The sequence below is a fragment of the Papaver somniferum genome, chromosome 9 (genome assembly GCF_003573695.1).
Source record: "Papaver somniferum cultivar HN1 chromosome 9, ASM357369v1, whole genome shotgun sequence".
Classification (NCBI taxonomy): domain Eukaryota; kingdom Viridiplantae; phylum Streptophyta; class Magnoliopsida; order Ranunculales; family Papaveraceae; genus Papaver; species Papaver somniferum.
Genome location: NC_039366.1, coordinates 85,662,132 through 85,683,595, shown reverse-complemented (window position 1 = coordinate 85,683,595; position 21,464 = coordinate 85,662,132). Strand labels below are relative to the sequence as shown.

Below are 21,464 nucleotides of genomic sequence, written 5' to 3'. Positions count from 1 at the left end.
CATTCTTTTATCAATACATGCATATCGACATACGAAAGACTTTACTTTTGATAAGGTATGGGACAATCATAGTTTACGGACGTAAACCCACATATCCCATAACAAATTTGCAATATATAAAACCATAAAGATTAATACTGCAAAAAATCATCTTCCAAACAAATTTAGGGTATAAACCAATAAATCTAAAAACATGAAGATGAAAATGTTAGACATAGCTATGTGTAATCACAATAATGGCTATTCCAAACTCTAGTTATTCTTCTAACAAAAACAAGAAAATAGAAGATTTACTAGGTAAATAAACTCCTATAAAGCATTTCACTTACTTTGAATAATCTTCTCATATTCTCTGTATTCATCAAACTCATCTTCGATCAGATCAATTCTCGACTCCAGATGATCCATCTTTTCTTCAAGTTTCTTGGAAGAAGTTTCAAGTTCACTTTTCAGGGCACGAACTTGTCCCAAAACGAGATTCATGGTTAAAGAGAGCTTATCAAAATGAGAAACAAAGACGTTCCCATCAAGAAAAGAGCCGTGAAGATCAGGGCTCATCGCATTATCAGAAGAATCAAACCGTATCTTCTTAGATGGAAAGAGAACAATCCAAACATCACTTTCCTTGCTTGATTTACTTGAAGAGGACATGATGGAAGAGATAGATGAAATGTTTATGCAAAGGAGAAAAACTTCATCTAAAGAGGAACTGAGGATAAGGGATAAATGTCCAAAATAACCTTTGACCAAAACCCTAAATGAATATCCTCATAACGAGTCTTAGGAAGAAAATCTGTTTGAAAACAAAACAGTTCTAGGCTAAAACAATAACATAAATAAGTTATCGCAACCCTCTTGAAGATTATGATTTTTGTCTAAGAGGGATAGACAAGAATCATTAAAACGGTATTACAAACTGTAATTGTTCCAATCCTCTGCAGGACTGGGTAACTTCTTTCGAGGGGATGAAGTATTTGATATATTTTGTTTCTGCCTTGTTTTTAAGAAAGAAGAGTTATGTACTTCATCATTTCTTCCTTTTAGCACAGATTTGAATACCTTGATTGTTGATTTTCGTAAACTATGCATTCTTTTTGAAATCTCTTTTACAAAAGATGAGAGTTTTGTACGAGATTTCTTTTTCTTCTTCTGCAAACGACGTTTGACAGAGGAGTACTTTTCCTGTTTCAAGGTGTCACATGTTTTAAGATGATCCTGACGATCACATGAGGAAATCTTGAGATTAGATAAATCCTTGTGATCTTCTGTATGATTCTTGTCGTCAAGGTGACTTAAGAATGATATAGAATCAGGAGAAATTTGCTGGCAGTACAAGGTCGTCTTGTAAGGATCACAATTGTTCATCTCCAATTTTAAGTTATACAGTTGGCATTCCATATTTTCAATTCTTTTAATTAAGACTTCCTTTTCAAGTTGAAGTATTTCTGAGGAAGTAAGATTGTTTATCATGGAATAATCAGGACTGTTAGGAAGACACACGTGATTATCAGCAAATAGATTAAGAGAATCTTCATAGATTTCACCCTCAGGACAGTAGTCAAGAGTAGCCATCCATGCTTTAGTTATCTCGCTTTTCTCCGTATCAGGATGAATAGAAGCATTGTGAACACTTCTACAGCACTTGAAACTAGAATTGTTGACATAGTTTTTCTGAACTTTTTTATTGATTGACTGAGCTTTCTTTTGAGATTTTCTTTTCCCCTGTCTAAGGGATTTCTTAAGCTGTTGTATAAACAGTGACAAGGTCGAATTAAAGCAATTCTCATTACTTTTATCAGTCAATTTAGAACATCGAGACTTACGGTCAGATGCAACAACATGATTGCTAAACTGATGACTTTTCTCTCTTTGTTCAAGTTCAAGATAGAAAATTTTCAACTTTCCAACAAGAGTATTTCTGGATAGTATATCAAGGTTATTTTCCTCAACGATGGCATGCTTCTTAGAGTCGTATCTAGATGGCAGCGATCTGAGAATTTTCATCACAACGTTCTTTTCAGGAATATTCTTACCCAATGCAAAAGATGCATTAACAATTTCAGACACTTTGTGATTAAACTCATCAAATGTTTCTTCATCTGCCATACGAAGGTTTTCCTAATCGGAATTAAGGTTTTGAAGCTAGCTTCCTTTTCACTGGAGTTACCTTCGAATACGGTTTCTAAGATATCCCACGCATCTTTAGACCTCGTGCAATTTGACACATGGTGCTGAAGATTTGGGGTAATGGCATGTATAATGGCGTTCAAACTGTCGGAATTTTGCTTTGCAATATTTATCTCGGCAGGGGTGTATTCACCAATAGGCTTGGGAACGTTTACATCTCCAACTGACATGACGAGAACATTATAGCCATTAACAACATATACCCATGATTGAAAATCACATGCTTGAAGAAAAGCCCGCATAGCAATTTTCCACCATAAGTAATTAGAGCCATCGAAGACTGGTGTTACGTTAATTGAGATAGCACCTCTGTCCATAGAGTCAGATTGCCAAAAACACAGACTTTTGAGGTATTAAACGTGTTTGTCTGCTCAGATACCAATTGAAAAAGTGGGGGTACAACAACCACACCCAATATTTCGCTTAGCAATCTGTATGGACAAACTCCAATATACTTTCTAGAGAATCAACTAGACAGTCAGACTCAATCTAGATAAAAAGTATATCAAAGAGTTTATACCTCAATCTTTCGATTTGATATATACTCAAGCAAATATAAATATGCGAGTCTTTATCAAATACTAGAGAGATAACTTGGATGGTACCAGAGACCAATATCCAAGTGTCAGTCAATTTAAATCAACAACCAAAAGGTCGGATATTCTAATTGATTGAACAACGCACAACCTGTGATATTTCAATTATATAACAAAATATAATGCGGAAAATAAATAACACAGACACCAGAATTTTGTTAACGAGGAAACCGCAAATGCAGAAAAACCCCCGGACCTATTCCAGATTGAACACACACTGTATTAAGCCGCTACAGACACTGGCCTACTCCAAATTAACTTCGGTCTGGACTGTAGTTGAACCCCAATCAATCTCACACTGATCCAAGGTACAGTTATGCTCATACGTCTCTGATCCCAGCAGGATACTACGTACTTGATTCCCTTAGCTGATCTCACCCACAACTAAGAGTTGCTACAACCTAAAGTCGAAGACTTTAATAAACAAATCTGTATCACACAGAAAAGTCTACGGTAATAGATAAATCCGTCTCCCACGAATATACCTACGAGTTTTGTTCCGTCTTTTGATAAATCAAGGTGAACAGGAACCAATTGATAAACCGGACTTATATTTCCGATGAACAGCCTAGTATTATCAATCACCTCACAATAATCCTAATTGACGCAACGAAAAAAGATATTGTGGAATCACAAACGATGAGACGAAGTATTTGTGATTTCTTTAATATCTTGCCTATCGGATATATCAATCTCAAGCCAATTATTATAATTGTACTCGTACGATAGAAACAACAAGATCAGATCACACAACTACGAGAAAGTAGTATCGGTCTGGCTTCACAATCCCAATGAAGTCTTTAAGTCGTTAACCTAGTTTAGCAGAAGAAACCAAAGGTTAAAGGAGAATCGACTCTAGCTTAGCACAACTATTATCACACAGAAGGTGTGGGGATTAGGTTTCCCAGTTGCTAAAGTTGTCCCTTATATAGTCTTTCAAATCAGGGTTTGCAATCAATGTTAGCTTGGTAATAAAGCATTCAATATTCACCGTTAGATGAAAACCTGATTTAGATTCAAGCTAATATCTTTCAACCGTTAGATCGAAAACTAGCTTGTTACACACAAATGAAATGCACGTTTCTAGGCTTGTGTAATCGTACCCAAACTTGTACATTTGCTGGTTCAACAATAGTCAACCAAATGGTTAGCCATATATCACTTTCATATCAACCATATTCTTCTTCACCATAACTAGTTCAAGTGACTCAAATGAACTAGTTAGAGAGTTGTTCAATTGCAAGGAAATCTTATGTAACTACACAAGACACAATCGAAACAAAAATGATTTGATTCACTCGAATCGGTTCATGAACTATATAGCCACCGTTTGCAATTTGTATTCCTTAGTTTATATAAGAATAACTTCATAAACATCGTTTTTAGATATAACCTACTCAAGTTCGCGGAATTAAGTTCCCGGAAGGAGTTCACAAACTCCAGCAGAAATTCTCGGGTCGAGAACGGACTGAGTTCGCGGACTTGGCTCACGCCACCATGCCGGTTCTCTTGATCAACAAAGTTCGCAAACTTCGGTTCAAGGATTAAGGACTTATAAATATATGTGTTTCCACAACAATGCGTATATCCTCCAAAGGTTATATAATGTAAACTCTCATTTCAATCATTGGAACATTCTTAGAGGACGTTGATATTCTATAGTTGTTATTCACAAACTATTTTTCGTCAAAGTAAGCAATTTCCAAAGTGATTGAAACTTGTCATGACTTTCGTCACTAGGTAAAGGTGAACTTGGTTAAAGCGAAAGATTACCAACACATATTTCGAGAAATAGATAAGCGAGATAAACTCGGCTCGAAATAGCAAATGTGTATAATCTAAGTCTATATAGCAAAACGACTTTTGTCTCAAGATATGAGATAAATAGACTTTTGAGTGATAGATAAGTTCAAGTCTCCACATACCTTTTAGTCGATGAAGATCCACCGGTTCCTTCGTCTTGTATGATGATTTCCATGGATTTCTTGAGCTCAACTACACTTTCTATCCTAGTTCGAGACCTTAGCTATAGTAGACTAGAAATCAAGACTTATAGTTTTGATCACTAACATCGACAAACATTCTTGAGATAGCAACGCATGCGAGTTCGACCGAGCAATGCTCTAACAACATCTATTCTTTATAAATCACAGATTATTACCAACCGTAAGAAAGCAGCTAGCGCAGTGCTATCCTCAAAATTCCCTAAGTCACTGGACACCGAAGCGCTCGAATGCCAGATTTTATTCTCTAAACCACCTAGAAGTAGCGCACTCTAAGTGTAATTTGGTCGAATGCTTTATATTTTGTGAATTTAGGTCAATCCTAGTAGTTGAACTCTTAACGCAAGGTTCACTTTCTAGTGTTGTTTTTACTTTTGATTGCTCCACAGAATCCCTCTGCAAGGTTTCGCAATTTCTACTTGTGTAGAGAATTATTTATCAATTACAGATATCCTAATTCTCTACTAGAATTAGGTTAACTAATAAACTAGTTCAGTTGGCCACCTAAACAATTTATCAGTCAATTATAAAATTATTTATCATAAAAACAATCAATAACCATGTGAACAATTAAAATAGATGTATATGCTAAATCAAATCATGTATTAGAACATAGAATTCATCCCCAATCACTAAGAAATTTAGTTACTCATGGTACTAACAAAACCCATGAGATTCATATAATAAAAGTAAAAGAAATAGTTACAGTGATGAAGAACGCTCAAAAATCCTAGTTTTTCTTCTCTTATGTTTTTTTCTCCAAAGACTTGATAAAAGATTAAAAGATATCTCAAAAATTTTAGAAGAGTCTCTTATATAGTACCCAAGTTGTAGGTGCGCCTGTGCATTGAATCCCGTCGAAAAGGTTGCCAAACTTTCCAAAGAAAAGAATATCAAACCCTTCTCAAACTCGTGAGAACATATATCCCACGTCCGAATAGTCATCATGGGCTTGTACCTAAACACCAAAGTCCAGACCAACTCGTCATTAGCTTCTCAGCCATGCAAAACTGACAGCCTATTTCTTCTTCTCTTATTACGACCATGATATTCTGTCTGTAAGTTCTCATGTATCTTATTCCATTTTCTTACACTATAATCACGGCTAGGACTTCCTAAACGTATCTTCTCCTGGATCTTTTCTCTTATTTTCTCTACAGTTTTGCGGCTAAAACTTCCCAGTCGTAGTATCTCCTGTAATTTTTCTCCATTCTCTACTACTTCTACGGCTAAGTCTATCTCGAGTTATTCACAACAACAGCAAACCATCGTCACTACTGCAATCTTCATCTCTCGGCATTGGCAATGAAAGAAACCCGGCTCCACTCTCATCGAGAATCACTGCCATCATCATTGAACACCCTCCATTAGTCTGACTGCAACAGGGATCATTCCTTCTCCATCGAGCTGCATAATTAACAACAACTCCTTATCTCTCTGCACAGGCAGCACAGCATCACAGTACTAGGCCAACCCTCCATCAGTGTCACAGACTCATTCTCCATCACCTTTTCACGCTGGTAGAAACCTGAACTCGATCTCTTCCTTCACTGATAACCGCAGCTCCATCGTCCCTGCCATCACCAGAGACCATCTTCTTTAATGTTTAGCTACTCGAGCTCTTCCATCAATTGCAGCTCAGCCTAAATGGAATCAATTCTCATTGACTTCTCTGAATCGATCACTATCACTAACAAGTTCAGCTCTATCTCCATGATCATCAGCAAGTATCAATGGCAGCAGAAACCCATCATGATCTTCATTGTATCCTCCATCTCTGTCTCATGTCCCATCTTCTTCTCAATGTCGACCCAAAAGACCTCAACTCCATCGACTACCAGTTGCACCTCTATCTCTGCCATTCGAGTCTTACCATCACGACCACCACTGTCACTGCATACCCCGAGATAATCTGCAACCATCATTCCTGCGTGGTGAAATGGGGAAGACGATGGTGCCCAAAATAAACGCCTGGTGTCTTTATAAACAGTGCAACTGCATACCGACAATTCAATTCTCTTAGAGCTAGAACTATGGTGCTCTCCATCCCTTCCCTATCCCTCACCATCTCTCAAAATCTCCAAAATCCATCTACTATGGTCTCTCATATCCCTACATGTGTAGGGATATCCACCCCTTTCCCTAATGGAGGATCACATCTGATCCCGCTTGTAGGGAAGGGAAATCACACGGCTACTCAGTAGCCATATAAATTTACGCTTTACGGATACTGAGTAGCCGTATTACCGTTGATGCGGCTACCGAGTAGCCGTATATTTTTACACGTCTACTGAGTAGCCGTTTCAGAAAAAATATTTGTTTGACCTTTTTTCGTTTACACCTCTCTCACACCTGATCCTAACCATCCATCATTAATAACGGCTCTATTTTCTTCACCGTCGGATCCCAACGGTCATTTTTTCAAAATCCTCTATAAATACCACTCTAATTCTCTACTCAAATCACACCAAATCAATTGATTTCTTATTTTTCTTCTTCTTACATCAATTGATTTCTTATTTCTCTTCTTCTTACTATACCTCTTTGATTTTTATATTTATCTTCTACTACTCAAGTTTTTATATTTTAGTTCATTCAAAATGGTTTATAATTTTGTTCAACGGGAAGAGATTGATCTTACTACTACATTTATTTATGTGAGTATGGACGAAATTGTGAGTTTGGGACAAAAAACCGCTATGTTTTGGATACGTATTCACCAAATTTTTGTCGAACGCAACGGCAATCCATATGAAAGAGATTGGGAAGCCTTAAAAACCAAGATGAAGAATATAAAAAAAGATGTCAAAGAATTCGTGTCCATTCTTAACGCTATATATCGGAAAACCAAAAGCGGCACGAGCCACGAAGATTTGGTAAGTTCTATTAATTTGTTAAGTTTTTCCATATAGTTGGTGATAATAGTAATAAACTTAGTGTTTCTTACATAATTTTTCAGACAAAAGATGGTCGGGAGCAATTTCATGAAGTTCTTCCTAATGGAGAGACTCGTTGGAAATACAAGCATACTGCACGTCCTATAGGAACCAAAAAAGCCAAGATGCTAGCTAGGCAGAAGAAGGATCGTGAGCAAGTTATATTTAGAAAAGGTGATGAGGGAACATCTTCGGTTAAGATGGAAGAAGATAGGATCTATCAGCAAAGTGCTAGTATTTTGGAGTATCTTAAGGAAACACGATCAAGGAAGGAAAAAATGAAAATGGAACAAGAATCCCCATACCAAACAATTTGGGAGTATACTCAACAACCGAGTTATCAAATGGAAGAACAACTCAATTTTCAAAAGCTTCATCAACAGACTATTCAAATGCATCAACAACAAATGAATTTAGATCAAGACAATGCAATAATGTCTGTGGACCTTAGTCGATTAGCTCCCAACGAAAAAAATATTATCGATGCAAGCAAAAGGAGATTTTGAAGGGGGTGAATATAATCAGCGTTGAAGATTCAGAAGATGCAGATGTAATCCATCTCTAATTGTTTTATCTTTTATTGAGTTTAGTTTTTTAATTTATAGTCCATGTTTAAATTAAAAGTGTTGTCCTAAATTTTTAGTTAGTATTGTTGTTCACTTAATTTTAAAAGTGTTCTCTAAATTAATTTAAATTGTTGTTTGAATTAATTAAATGTTTCAATGTGTTGTAACCAAACGATTTTCATATTCAAATTAATAACTTTAAAAAGAAATTACAACATATCATTCGATTAAAAGCGTGTATCGCTCTGCCCTCGTTTCTTGACATGGTGCACGATAGGTATGAATACATTACATGTTATTATTTTGTTGGTGTGAGATTCAACGATCAATCCCGCTTCGATATGATAAAACTGTTCTCCTCTCTAGGCTTTATATGCCTCTTATGCAGCGGACCTGTCCCTTCTGTACTTATGGAGAAACTCATTGTACTTGATGCATAATTTCCTAACATGATTTGTCCTTGAACAGATGTGGGATGGTTCATAATTAAAGCGTGGTTTCTTGCCCGTCGGTTTAACGAAAGGACCCCGACCAACTTGAATCCAAAATATAGTATGATCTTTAGGATCATCTGGAAAATCATCCTTGAGAAGGTAAAAGTTTCTAATCCATTCTGTCTCTTCTTCAACATCCTTTAACTTTGCCCTCAGTTGGAATTGTTCTTGACCTCGTTTCTTTGCCTTGAGTTTTTCTTCGTATTCTGTCGCACCGCTAATGAATATTTGATTTTTTTTGTGGATTTTCGTTTTCTTAACACTTCATCCATCACATTAGTTAATTTGGTAGGTGATGAAGACGTTGTTGCGTTCGTAGTAGCTTGATGACCTCTTTTGCATATCTCTTTTTCCATTGCAGCAATTGATCGAGTGGTTCGCTTGCATCTTCTAAGAATGTCTTCGACTGAGTTGGTAGTTGCTGATTGATTTGCCGTTGAATAGATGTTTAACTTTGATTTTCACCTCAAAAATTAATATTGCAAAGAAGAATGAGTAGATTGATTCTGCAAAGAAAAATGGGTTATCTACCTTATGTAGGATTCGTTCCCAACGGCCATATTTCTTAGAACTTGTGCCCAACGGCTCTATTTCTTAAAACTCGTTCCCAATGGCTATATTTCTTTATATAAATATAGAACATTTTTTCTAACCAACAACAATCTCAATTCATTCTCAGATATAAACCTCAATTATGTATTCTAACAGTTCGAATAGAAATGGAAAACAAATAGTATGTGTGGAAGCAAAAGAGGTTTGTTCATGTTGTTTCATGGATAATCATAGGCTTCAATGTCCATGGCTATATACCAAATGTCCACAACGAGGTTGCACCGGCACTAGGAAGGTAAAAGAGTCGATACCAGAGAAGATAAGGTATTTGGAATGTGAGTATGCTAAATGTCCGGGAGAAGCACAATGTTTGGAAGATGCAATGAAAGATGCAATCAAACAAGAAAATGTTGAAAGACTATGCAAGAACTTCAAACTAAAAGGAAAGGTGGAGTTTGAATGCACCAAGGGGATTCCCTGTGAAACTGAGGGCTGTAATTTCTTTATGGAAATGCACCAGTCAAGTGCAAAGAAATCATATGGAAAACGTTACTGGAAATGCCTTGAGTGTGGAACGGTGGCACGGGTTGAATAAGTGTTGTTATGTTTTAGTTTAATCAAGAGTTTGAATATCAATTGATGTAATGTGCTTTTTTATAATTAGTATGTGTTGGAATTTAAACGTGATGAACATGATGTAATATGCTTCTACAATAAATAATAATAGCTATTTTCATATTCATATGATTAACGATTACATTAAGCACGTGCAACCAGCCTTTAAACCAATAGGCGACCCTATTGGACGAGTTATGTCTCGTGAGGGTTTACAGAGAGATATACCCACAAAACCTATCTTTATTTAAATTCTTTACTCTTCATATGATGATTCGGAGGATGAACCTTCAAAAGGGGAAGGGTATTCCGAGAAACTGTTTTTCAAAATCACATAGCAGTTAAAAAATCTAAAAGGTTTCCCCTCCTTTTTTTTGTAACTATCCAAAGCGGATTGCTCCTACAACAACAGAAAACAATATCAATTTACAATTAAATTATTCAACAATTCAGTACACATACACAAAAAATTGTTGGATAGGTAACTGGTAAGTGTCTTACGATTTTCGAAGGTACTGGAGTCCTCCATAAATATAACGATCTCTATGTCGATACATATACTTTCACGTCTGAACTTATAACGTTCAACCTTGTTTTCAGATACTTAACCGTGCGTTCATTCGGATTCTCGTTATGCATAGTCAAATTTTGCAGCAACTGCAACATAAACTAACTATCAATTCGGATGCCCGTCTGATCTTATTCTTCATTCTCTAGATGAACTTCAACCCATAAACTAACTATCAATTCGTCTTCCTCCGGAATATAACCCACCATAATTAAGAAAGAAAAGAGTTGTGGATAATAACTTGGACAAAAATAAGTGTTTATTTTTGAAGATAGAGAACAGGGTTGGTCGAACTAATGTGTTCATTGCTAAAGAGATTGTGAATCCTTTATACATGGTCCGTATACATATCCATACACTGTATAAAGAGATTTTACGGATAAGTATACTAATCCATATACTGTAGAAAGAGATTTCACGGATATGTATACATATCCGTATACTGTACAAGGAGATTTAAATGATTTCATGTATTTTCCTAATTGTAAACCATATGCCATCAAATATAAACGTATTCATTTTCATACATAATTGAAACCAAAAAATAATTAAAAGTCTGTTATTACATATGCATGTAACATTCAAAATCTTAAAACACAACATTGAAATACATCTTATGCCTCAACATCATCATCATCATACAGACCCGCATCATCATACAGAGCATCATCGCCATCGTCAGAATCCTCATCATCATCGTCCTCCTCATCGTCATCGTCCTCATCATCGTCATAATCCTCCTCATCGCCAGAATCCTCATCGGCATCTCCATCATGTTCATATTTGTCTCCCACATATCCGTCTGCATAAACATGTTCAACTGCATGTTCAAAGTCATTTGGGATTTGATCGTTGTAATATCCATAATAATCAAATGCTCCTTCCCCGTTTTGACCAGGAACAACTTCTTCTTCTAAGTCTGTATCATCATAATCTCCTTCTGATGATGGAAGTACCACGTATTCCATATCTGAACCCTACAAACTAGACAAGTCTCCTGCCTGGCCTCCTCTACCAGGACGCGCAACAATGTGCTTGACGAGATCATTTCTTAGTTGTAGGTTCATTTCTAGGTTTTTCAGAGATGACATGAATACACGACCATTATTGGTAGGTTACGGAATCGGAACAGGAACAACTCTGCCCCAATCCGGCTCCCGACGTTCATGCTCGATAATCATGTTGTGTAAAATAAGACAACATTTCATAATTAGGTTCAAGTCAGATTGTTGTCAATACTTAAATGGAGATCCGACAACTCTGAATTTACCCTGAAGCACTCCAAAAGCACGCTCGACATCCTTTCTTTTAGCCATTTGATACTTGTTGAATTTCACATAGTCGGGAATGTCCAATGTCTGAGAGAAAGCTTGTACAATTGTAGTCAAGTTTGGATAGATACCATCGGCTAAGAAATAACCCATATTGTAGTGGTGACCATTGATGACATGATTGCATGGAGGTGCTACACCCTTTAGCATGTTATCAAAAAGGGGTGAGTGTGCCAACACATTCAAATCGTTGTTTGATCCAGGCATTCCAAAAAAAGCATGTCAAAACCACAAATCGTATGATGCCACCACCTCTAATACCAAACTACTCTCTTTATCTTTACCCATGTAAGTTCCTTGCCAAGCTACCGGACAATTCTTCCATGGCCATTGCATACAATCAACACTACCAAGCATTCCAGGAAAATCTCGATTCGCATTCTCAGCTAGCAACCTATGAACATCTTCGGGAGTGGGTTCACGCAAATATCCCTTTCTCCAAAAGTCATGCAAACGGTGTGGCAAAATCTTTTTAGATAATAGTATATTGTGGTGGCACCCATACTAGTGTAATCATCAACACTATCAGCTGCCGTACTTTTGCATAAACATTTCATCACAACAACTAATTTCATATGCGGAGAATGTCCCATAGTACCGGTTGCATCTAGACGTTGTTGCCATTCTGGATCAACTTCAAGCAATTTTCCTAACAATTTCTTGAATAAGTATTCCCTCATGCCTAGACGTTGTTTGAATTTTCTTGAGGTATAACCAGTTCCAGGCGTAAAATAATCATTCATCATTTTGGCATCATGCCACACTCGATCACGCGTTATTACACTACGTGTTTGTACCTCCCTTGGTACAGGTTATCTAATAATATGCAATCGTTCATCCAAACATAGTTGTGTAAACATTAGCAAAGCTTTCTCTTCTTCATCACTAGAGGAATCCAAATAGAATCCATATTTAACTCTCACATAAGCACGCATTAGACTCATTATGCACATTTGAAAACAACAAAAACAATATCAATTTGTGTATACCATACTGGTGTGGTTTTAAAAGAACCTACAACTTAGACCTGCAAGTATACAGGGTCAGTTGTAGTGAGTGAGGTAAGAAGGGGTTTGTCCTCAGGGACAAGGAGGGTGTAAAGCTGAAACTATGGTCTCACTTAAACTAATTCTAAACAAGAAAGAGTAACCAAAATGGGGGTTGTTTTGATGTCGATACGATGAAGATGATTGATAGTAACAGAAGCAGTAAAGTAATATGCAAAGAAAGTAAATAGAGCAAATGATGAGAATGGTATTAGGGCCTTTGAGTCCACCACTAACTTACACTAGTTATTCTTCTCATAACACTAACCTTGTCCTTATATCTGATAACAAAAGGGATGTCAATCCTCTGTGTATCTAAGGTCACCTTGATATGAATGATTCAATCACAACTAAGGTATTTTCCTAAGCATTAACTGTCTTTTCAGGGAACAGCTAATCAAAAGATCAATATATGGGATTAAGTATGAGTTGTAGTTCTTCAACACAATATTATTCTAACTACAATGGATACATGGCATCCATTGTGAAAGTAAAGTACTGAAGTCTTAAGATTGAATTTTATTCTAAAACAATTAAGCACAACAAAGTTACTGCCATTAACAGGAATAACTAGTAGCAAACTAGGGCTTCATCTAAACCCTAGCAGGTGAATTTAGAACATGATGAAGATGATGAAATCAAACATGAACTACTGCTTGGTGCACCGGCTAATCCGGGCATACCCCCCCACACACAATACCATCTTCTATTTATACCCAAAATTAGGGTTCTTAACAGTTTCCCCCAAAATTCCCAAATTAGGGTTTACATTGAAAATTAAAATTAAAGCTCACCCGTCTCTGCTTTTGTTGTCTCCCCCTCGACCCATGTTTTGTCTTCCTTCTCTGCTACTCCTCCTGCTCCAATTGTCTCTTATGATGCTCTAATTGTTCCCTAACTCGAGTTGTTTTATTCACCCCAAACCTAGGGTTCAGTGGTTGTGAGATGAGTAAAAGAACTAGGCTAGGGAGATGGTGTAGATGTTTGGAATGATTTGATGGATATGGTGGCAGTGAACATAGGGGTCTGGTGGTGGCAGGATATGGTGGTGAAGGAGTTGCAGGTCTGTTGGTCGGGGAAGAAGGAGAAATTTGGGAAGAATAGGAGAAGTCGATGGTTTTGGGAGAAGATATTTGGTGCTAGGGTATTGAGCGGGTGTAGAAAATTCGATGTCCAGCGAAGATGATACGTTGGATGATCACATCTGGATTGAATCGAACGGCTAAGATGGAACAAGCTTGCAGCGACCATTGGATGCGTGATACAACAATTCTGACGGCTTAGATTGGAGTTAGGTACTATGATGTTTGACAGGAGCTTCAAGATTTGATGCTCGGTGATGAGGCGAACGTTGGATGATGTGATGGATCCAATCTGACGGCTCTCATGGAAATGGGTATGGATATTGGAAATGGATTTGGGTAAGGGTTTTGGGCCTTGGGTATGCCAAGCCCATATCTTCTTTAAGGACAATTCTTCCTCTTCAAGCCCGCTTTTAATTGATCCGGCTCTTGCAAACATCAATCTTTGCTGCCTTTCTGCGGGAGTCTTTGCCGTTTCTTTGCTCTTTTCGCTCCGTGAGTTAACCAGGCTTTATGTAGTACCTAAAAATGCAAAATTAATTGAGAAAAGTATTTATTCTTGAAAACAATGAAAACACAGAATATGGGATAAAATGGAGCGTTAGTGCACAAATGATGAGTTAAATGCCAATAAAAAGGTGCAAATATATACAATATTTGGCACTCATCAAATACCCCCAAACCTGAATTTTACTTGTCCTCAAGTAAAACAAAACTAAGGAAATCCTACCTATACCACTGTCGCTGGTCTCTCGATTGCATTTAGCGAATACAATAAGCCTTTTAAACCACTAAGTGTCCCTAGTGGACGAGTTGAAGTCTCGTGAAGGTTTGCTTAGAACGTACCTACAAAGTTCTAGGACAAAATATAAGCTCAGATTCCATGAAATGTGACATGTGCAAGACAGTAGAAGCTCACAACAAAATGGAGATGTCAATCTAGCTATCAAAGGCACAATCCTAACACTGATAACAAACAAAGACATGTGATAAGATTGTAAAGTGTATCTACACATGTGTAAAGAAAGATCGGATGTTATGACTACTAATCACCAAGAGATAGTTTCTCAGGCTAAGAACCGAGGTCGAAATCTAGCTAGCTGTCCGGACTTTACGAGAATTGTGAATGAGTTGGAGGTATTTCACAATTACTCGCGTTGTACATCAATGGCATACACCCTTCCTTGCTTATATCACAAAAACACAAAAGATGACTCTTATTTACATTGACTACTCTCTTTTATTTTTGGAACAAGAGAGGATGGAATTGATAAATACTTGATTTTTTTTTCTGATATTTTTCTGAATATATACATCGTTTTTTTTTTTTTTTTTGAAAAAATTATTTACAACATGGTAACTCTTTTGATACATAAGCAAAAAGAAACAAAAAATTATATGACACTTTGCAAGAGGTAGCCCTTTTTGATGCACCCAGTTAAATTCTATGGTTGTGTTTCTTAATGTAACCTCCACCTTCTATCCCAACCAACCAAAGAACAAGCTAGTCAAGTTTCGTTCAGTATTCTAAAGTGATTGGAAATCGTGACTTCCGATAGAACACCTCAAGGATGAGGCTATACATGTATTGGTAGATCGTGTGCGTGCAAGTTTCTTATCACTATGTGAATTGTGCTAGAATCAGGGTGCCTAAATATCTAGACTAAGAATCCTTATGTTTACATACATGCAAAAGAGTCAACATTTCAAGGTAAATGAGCTCCATTTTTATGTAGTTTTTTTTTTCGAATTTTTAAATTTTTATTTTCATTTTTTATTTTATTTTTTTTCAAAAAGAAAGAGTTCTGTTTTCAATTATAGCATGTTATCAAAGTATCTACTTTTCACCCCCAAACCTAAACTAAACATTGTCCTCAATGTTTCAAAAGATAAACATGATTATAACACAAACTATGAGAACGATGCTAAGTGTAGAAAAAGGAAAGAGATTACCGGATATTGGCGAAAGCAAGTTTTGAACTTCATTATTCAAGGCAAAACCCAACAGTAACTCAAGTAAATTCACATTGGGTTAGCACAATATATACAAGAAACATATGATTCCACTAAACATTACCTACCAGATTATATACAAACAATTCACCATATACATACAGTTTAAAGAGTTGAGGATCAACCCAAAAGACAAAGTGTTGAAACATAGACAGTTTCAAACAACTATAGTTGGACTGAAATGCGAGTGAGAGTGAAAAACCAAATGAATCACCCCTAAACCTATATTTTTCAACAGGTTTACTTTTAAGCACAAAATCTTTTAATTTTAGGGGTTCAGGATTCACAAGGTCTAACTCAAAATGGACTTTTTGCGGGATGGTCAGAGAAATTAATTCCAACTGTGGATCTTTAAAAATGTTGTATTTTGATGCAAAATAGTCCAAAAGGACTTGGGAGGTACACAGTTCCAATCCTAGGTTGGGAATTTTCAGAAAAGTTGGTTTAAAAGTTTTGTTACAAACCAAATCTAGGTTGGGTGGAATAATCTCAATATGCGATTTAGGTAAGAAAGTTGGTACTTCTAACTAAGTTATTTTCATGGATAAGATCAATAGTACCAACACATACTTCCCCTAAATCAGAAATTGGTAAATCATGCTCACATTCATCGAACAAAACATTAAGACCTAAATCGGTATCATGATTGTCCGTAGTACTCAAATCAACATCGGAAGAAATAACATTTTGTGACTTAGGCAAGGAATCAGACACATCAAATTTGTTTTCATGCATATTAACATTAGTGTCCACAGAAGATTCAACTATTCCTATGTCATGCTCATCTTCGAAGAACAATTGTACGAGTACCATATCAATATCAAAATCATATGATTTGCTATGAGTATTAGAAGAAACAACATTCATGAAGGTCGAGGGCGAGAAGCCATATGTTATTGAACTAAAAGGTTCCACAATATTTTCATGTTCTTCTAACATAACATCATTATCATCATAATCTTCATAATCATCATCATGGTAACATGCATATTGGTCCTCATTAACAGTGATGGTGTCATTAGTCGATTCATGTTCCTCTAAATTAGGTTCATATTCAACATCATTTACATGAATGGGACTAGACAATTCATTAGGGACAACATACATTTCCTCATGAATTTCCTCCTTTTGTATGTGAAGCAAAATATGATCTAAATATGCCTGAATTCGTGATGTAGATCTAGCAAAGTTTTGCTCACTGAGTCTGAAAGCTTTTGTGGTGGAGTCTAAATTCATGGGAGTACAAAATTCTTCATGTTCAAATTGTGGTGAATGGTACATGTGTGCATGGTCATTAGGGTTTATAAAAGATTGATCGCAACCCTCAAAGGATTGATTATGGTCCCAATGACTATCAGCCTCACAATTTGTGGGCATTTCATAATTTGGATTTTCATGGGATTCTCTAAATTGCCTATAATCATACAAAATATAGCAATATTTATCCGGGTGATCTAAACCACCACATAAGGTACATGCATAGATTTCAGGTCGTCTATGTGAACTAGATGCTACAGATTTCTCATGTGTTTGCATTTCTAAAGCAGTGATCCGAGCCTCTAACTGATTCACAAGTGACGAATGTGTGAGTTGGATATTGTCTAGATGTTCATTTTCACTCAATGGTGGATGATACATGTGTGAATAGTCATTAGGGTTTGCATATTGAGATTCATGACCTACAGAAGGTCCATAATAATAATCCCTATAACTATTGACATCATGGTCTGTGGGAGGCTCATAAGGTGAATCTTGACCGTAAGCTTCTCTAATAGATTTATTCCCAGTGGCAGACCAAAATCCAGACATGTTATGTTTATCAAACAATCACACAATTCAAAAAGAGAAATAAGGCCCACACTTTTCAGTTATAGGTTTCAAAAATTTGGTTTTTAGGCTTTAAAGGTAAAGCCTATTTGGGATTTTTGGTTAAAAAGAGGGAGAAAATTTTTGGTTTTTGAATGGGAGAAAACTTTTGGTTTTAATTGGGAGATAAAAAGAAAAATTTGGTTTTTAATATTGGGAGAAAAACTTTGGTTTTAAAATTGGGAGCAAGCCCACATTGGTGGAGCAAGAATTTGGTTTTGAGTTGGGAGAAAAATTTGGTTTTGTTGTTAGGAGCAAGCCCACATTGGTGGGAGAATTGTGCAGCCCAAAAGAAAGTTTTGAACAGGCCCAGTTGGTATTTTAACAGGTCCCAAAGCATAGCCCAGTAGTCTTCAGGAGGCCCAACAGGTTATTTGGAAAGTGAGGATCCCAACAGGAGTTTTTGAAAGTGGAAAACTTGATAGATTTTCAAAGATTTTAAGCCCACTGTTCTCAAAGTTCCAAAGTTGCTGTCTTGAGTACAAGGCCCGGTTAATGTTCAAAGTTATAAGCCCACAGTCCAATTAAAATTACAAGCCCAAAAGTCCAAAAACACAAGCCCAATGTAGGGTTTAAAATAATATTACAAGCCCAGAAAAAATATAAACCCAACAGACAATAAAGAAGGCCCAGTTGGGCTTTGCTAACGGGTTCAGGCTTACTTGTTTTTGGAGGGAAGCCCAGTTGGGCTTTTATCCCCTTTTCTTTTGTTGCACAGCCCAGTTGGGCCTTGTTCAATCTTTCAACTCCAACAGCAGCAGGATCACCTCTTCAGTGGCAGTAAGCTAGCTCACAGCCCACAGCAGCAAATTTCATGCATTCAAGATGACACTGCTAACTCAGCATACAACTCAGGCATTCACAGCATTAAATTTCAGCAAATTTCATAGTTGACAGCACCACACCACATTCACAGTAACATATTTCAGGCATTCAAGATGACAACAACACATTCAAGCATTCACAGTATGTTAAACTTCACAGTTGCACTTGTTATAGAACCAAAAATGACCCAATGGTCAATATGCAGACTTAATGCTCAAGTACTCCAAGCAAATGCAGTAACAGATGCAGTTGTGGCAAGGCCAAGACTGGGAAGCAGGCAGTTACAGGGCAGGGCAAAGCTACAGACAATGACGAAATGAGCAAAGCCACAGATAATGAGCAAAGCCACAGATGATGAGCAAAGCCACAGATGCAGTGATGCTTTGCAGGTGTGCAGGTGACAGAACAAAGAGAAAGCTAACACATATATACACAAGGTTACTGTTTGCTAAGTATGCAAATGAGGCAGACTATGTTACATGGCAGACTAATCTAACACATGGCAGGCTAAGCTAACATATATATACAAACAGTAAGCCAAGATGAAGTGGAATGCAGGGAAAATGAAAGTGCAGTGAAAATGAAAATGCAGTGATGCTAAGTTAACAACTACAAAATGGCAGATAAACTACAGCTAAGATGAAGTGGAATGATGATGTTATTAAACTATTACAAAATGGAAGATCAAATAAACTAGTTACATCTAACACTATTAACAACAGAAAAACCAAAAATCTAACACATATATACAAGCAGTATATTAAAAATCAGGAAAGTGGAAGAAAAGAAACAATCACACCGCTACTGACTCCCCGGCAGCGGCGCCAAAAACTTGGTGTGGTTTTAAAAGAACCTACAACTTAGACCTGCAAGTATACAGGGTCAGTTGTAGTGAGTGAGGTAAGAATGGGTTTGTCCTCAGGGACAAGGAGGGTGTAAAGCTGAAACTATGGTCTCACTTAAACTGATTCTAAACAAGAAAGAGTAACCAAAATGGGGGTTGTTTTGATGTCGATACGACGAAGATGATTGATAGTAACAGAAGCAGTAAAGTAATATGCAAAGAAAGTAAATAGAGCAAATGATGAGAATGGTATTAGGGCCTTTGAGTCCACCACTAACTTACACTAGTTATTCTTCTCATAACACTAACCTTGTCCTCATATCTGATAACAAAAGGGATGTCAATCCTCTGTATATCTAAGGTCACCTTGATATGAATGATTCAATCACAACTAAGGTATTTATCCTAAGCATTAACTGTCTTTTCAGGGAACAGCTAATCAAAAGATCAATATATGGGATTAAGTATGAGTTGTAGTTCTTCAACACAATATTATTCTAACTACAATGGATACATGGCATCCACTGTGAAAGTAAAGTACTGAAGTCCTAAGATTGAATTTTATTCTAAAACAATTAAGTACAACAAGGTTACTGCCATTAACAGGAATAACTAGTAGCAAACTAGGGCTTCATTTAAACCCTAGCAGGTGAATTTAGAACATGATGAAGATGATGAAATCAAACATGAACTACTGCTTGGTGCACCGGCTAATCCGGGCATACCCCCACACACACAATACCATCTTCTATTTATACCCAAAATTAGGGTTCTTAACAGTTTCCCCCAAAATTCCCAAATTAGGGTTTACATTGAAAATTAAAATTAAAGCTCACCCGTCTCTGCTTTTGTTGTCTCCCCCTCGACCCATGTTTTGTCTTCCTTCTCTGCTACTCCTCCTGCTCCAATTGTCTCTTATGATGCTCTAATTGTTCCCTAACTCGAGTTGTTTTATTCACCCCAAACCTAGGGTTCAGTGGTTGTGAGATGAGTAAAAGAACTAGGCTAGGGAGATGGTGTAGATGTTTGGAATGGTTTGATGGAGATGGTGGCAGTGAACATCGGGGTCTGGTGGTGGCAGGATATGGTGGTGAAGGAGTTGCAGGTCAGTTGGTCGGGGAAGAAGGAGAAATTTGGGAAGAAGAGGAGAAGTCGATGGTTTTGGGAGAAGATATTTGGTGCTAGGGTGTTGAGCGGGTGTAGGAAATTCAATGTCCAGCGAAGATGATACGTTGGATGATCACATCTGGATTGAATCGAACGGCTAAGATGGAACAAGCTTGCAGCAACAATTGGATGCGTGTTACAACAATTCTGACGGCTTAGATTGGAGTTAGGTACTATGATGTTTGACAGGAGCTTCAAGATTTGATGCTCGGTGATGAGGCGAACGTTGGATGATGTGATGGATCCAATCTGACGGCTCTCATGAAAATAGGTATGGATATTGGAAATGGATTTGGGTAAGGGTTTTGGGCCTTGGGTATGCCAAGCCCATATCTTCTTTAAGGACAATTCTTCCTCTTCAAGCCCACTTTTAATTGATCCGGCTCTTGCAAACATCAATCTTCGCTTCCTTTCTGCGGGAGTCTTTGTCGTTTCTTTGCTCTTTTCGCTCCGTGAGTTAACCAAGCTTTATTTAGTACCTAAAAATGCAAAATTAATTGAGAAAAGTATTTATTCTTGAAAACAACGAAAACACAGAATATGGGATAAAATGGAGCGTTAGTGCACAAATGATGAGTTAAATGTCAACAAAAAGGTGCAAATATATACAATATTTGGCACTCATCACATACATAAATACAAGTCAATCAATGTTCTACATTGATATGCTAGTTTACAAACATTTCATGAAATCAAGAAACACAACAATTAATCATGGATTTTTCACTAAATATATGTTTTAATTACATCATTGAATTGCATACTACATACCT

The 21,464-nt window shown here is 36.9% G+C and overlaps 2 protein-coding genes across 2 annotated transcripts; both read right to left on the bottom strand.

The window, feature by feature from the left end:
• Positions 1-11,131: 11,131 nt before the first annotated feature.
• On the bottom strand, positions 11,132-11,485 carry LOC113312234 (prostatic spermine-binding protein-like). Its single transcript, XM_026560990.1, has one exon. The coding sequence runs from the start codon at positions 11,483-11,485 to the stop codon at positions 11,132-11,134; it is 354 nt and encodes a 117-aa protein (XP_026416775.1).
• Positions 11,486-11,749: 264 nt separating this feature from the next.
• Positions 11,750-12,594, bottom strand: LOC113312233. The gene is made up of 3 exons (XM_026560989.1): positions 12,354-12,594; positions 12,110-12,252; positions 11,750-11,989 (listed from the first exon to the last, which is right to left on the bottom strand). The coding sequence occupies exons 1-3, from the start codon at positions 12,592-12,594 to the stop codon at positions 11,750-11,752; spliced, it is 624 nt and encodes a 207-aa protein (XP_026416774.1).
• Positions 12,595-21,464: the final 8,870 nt, after the last annotated feature.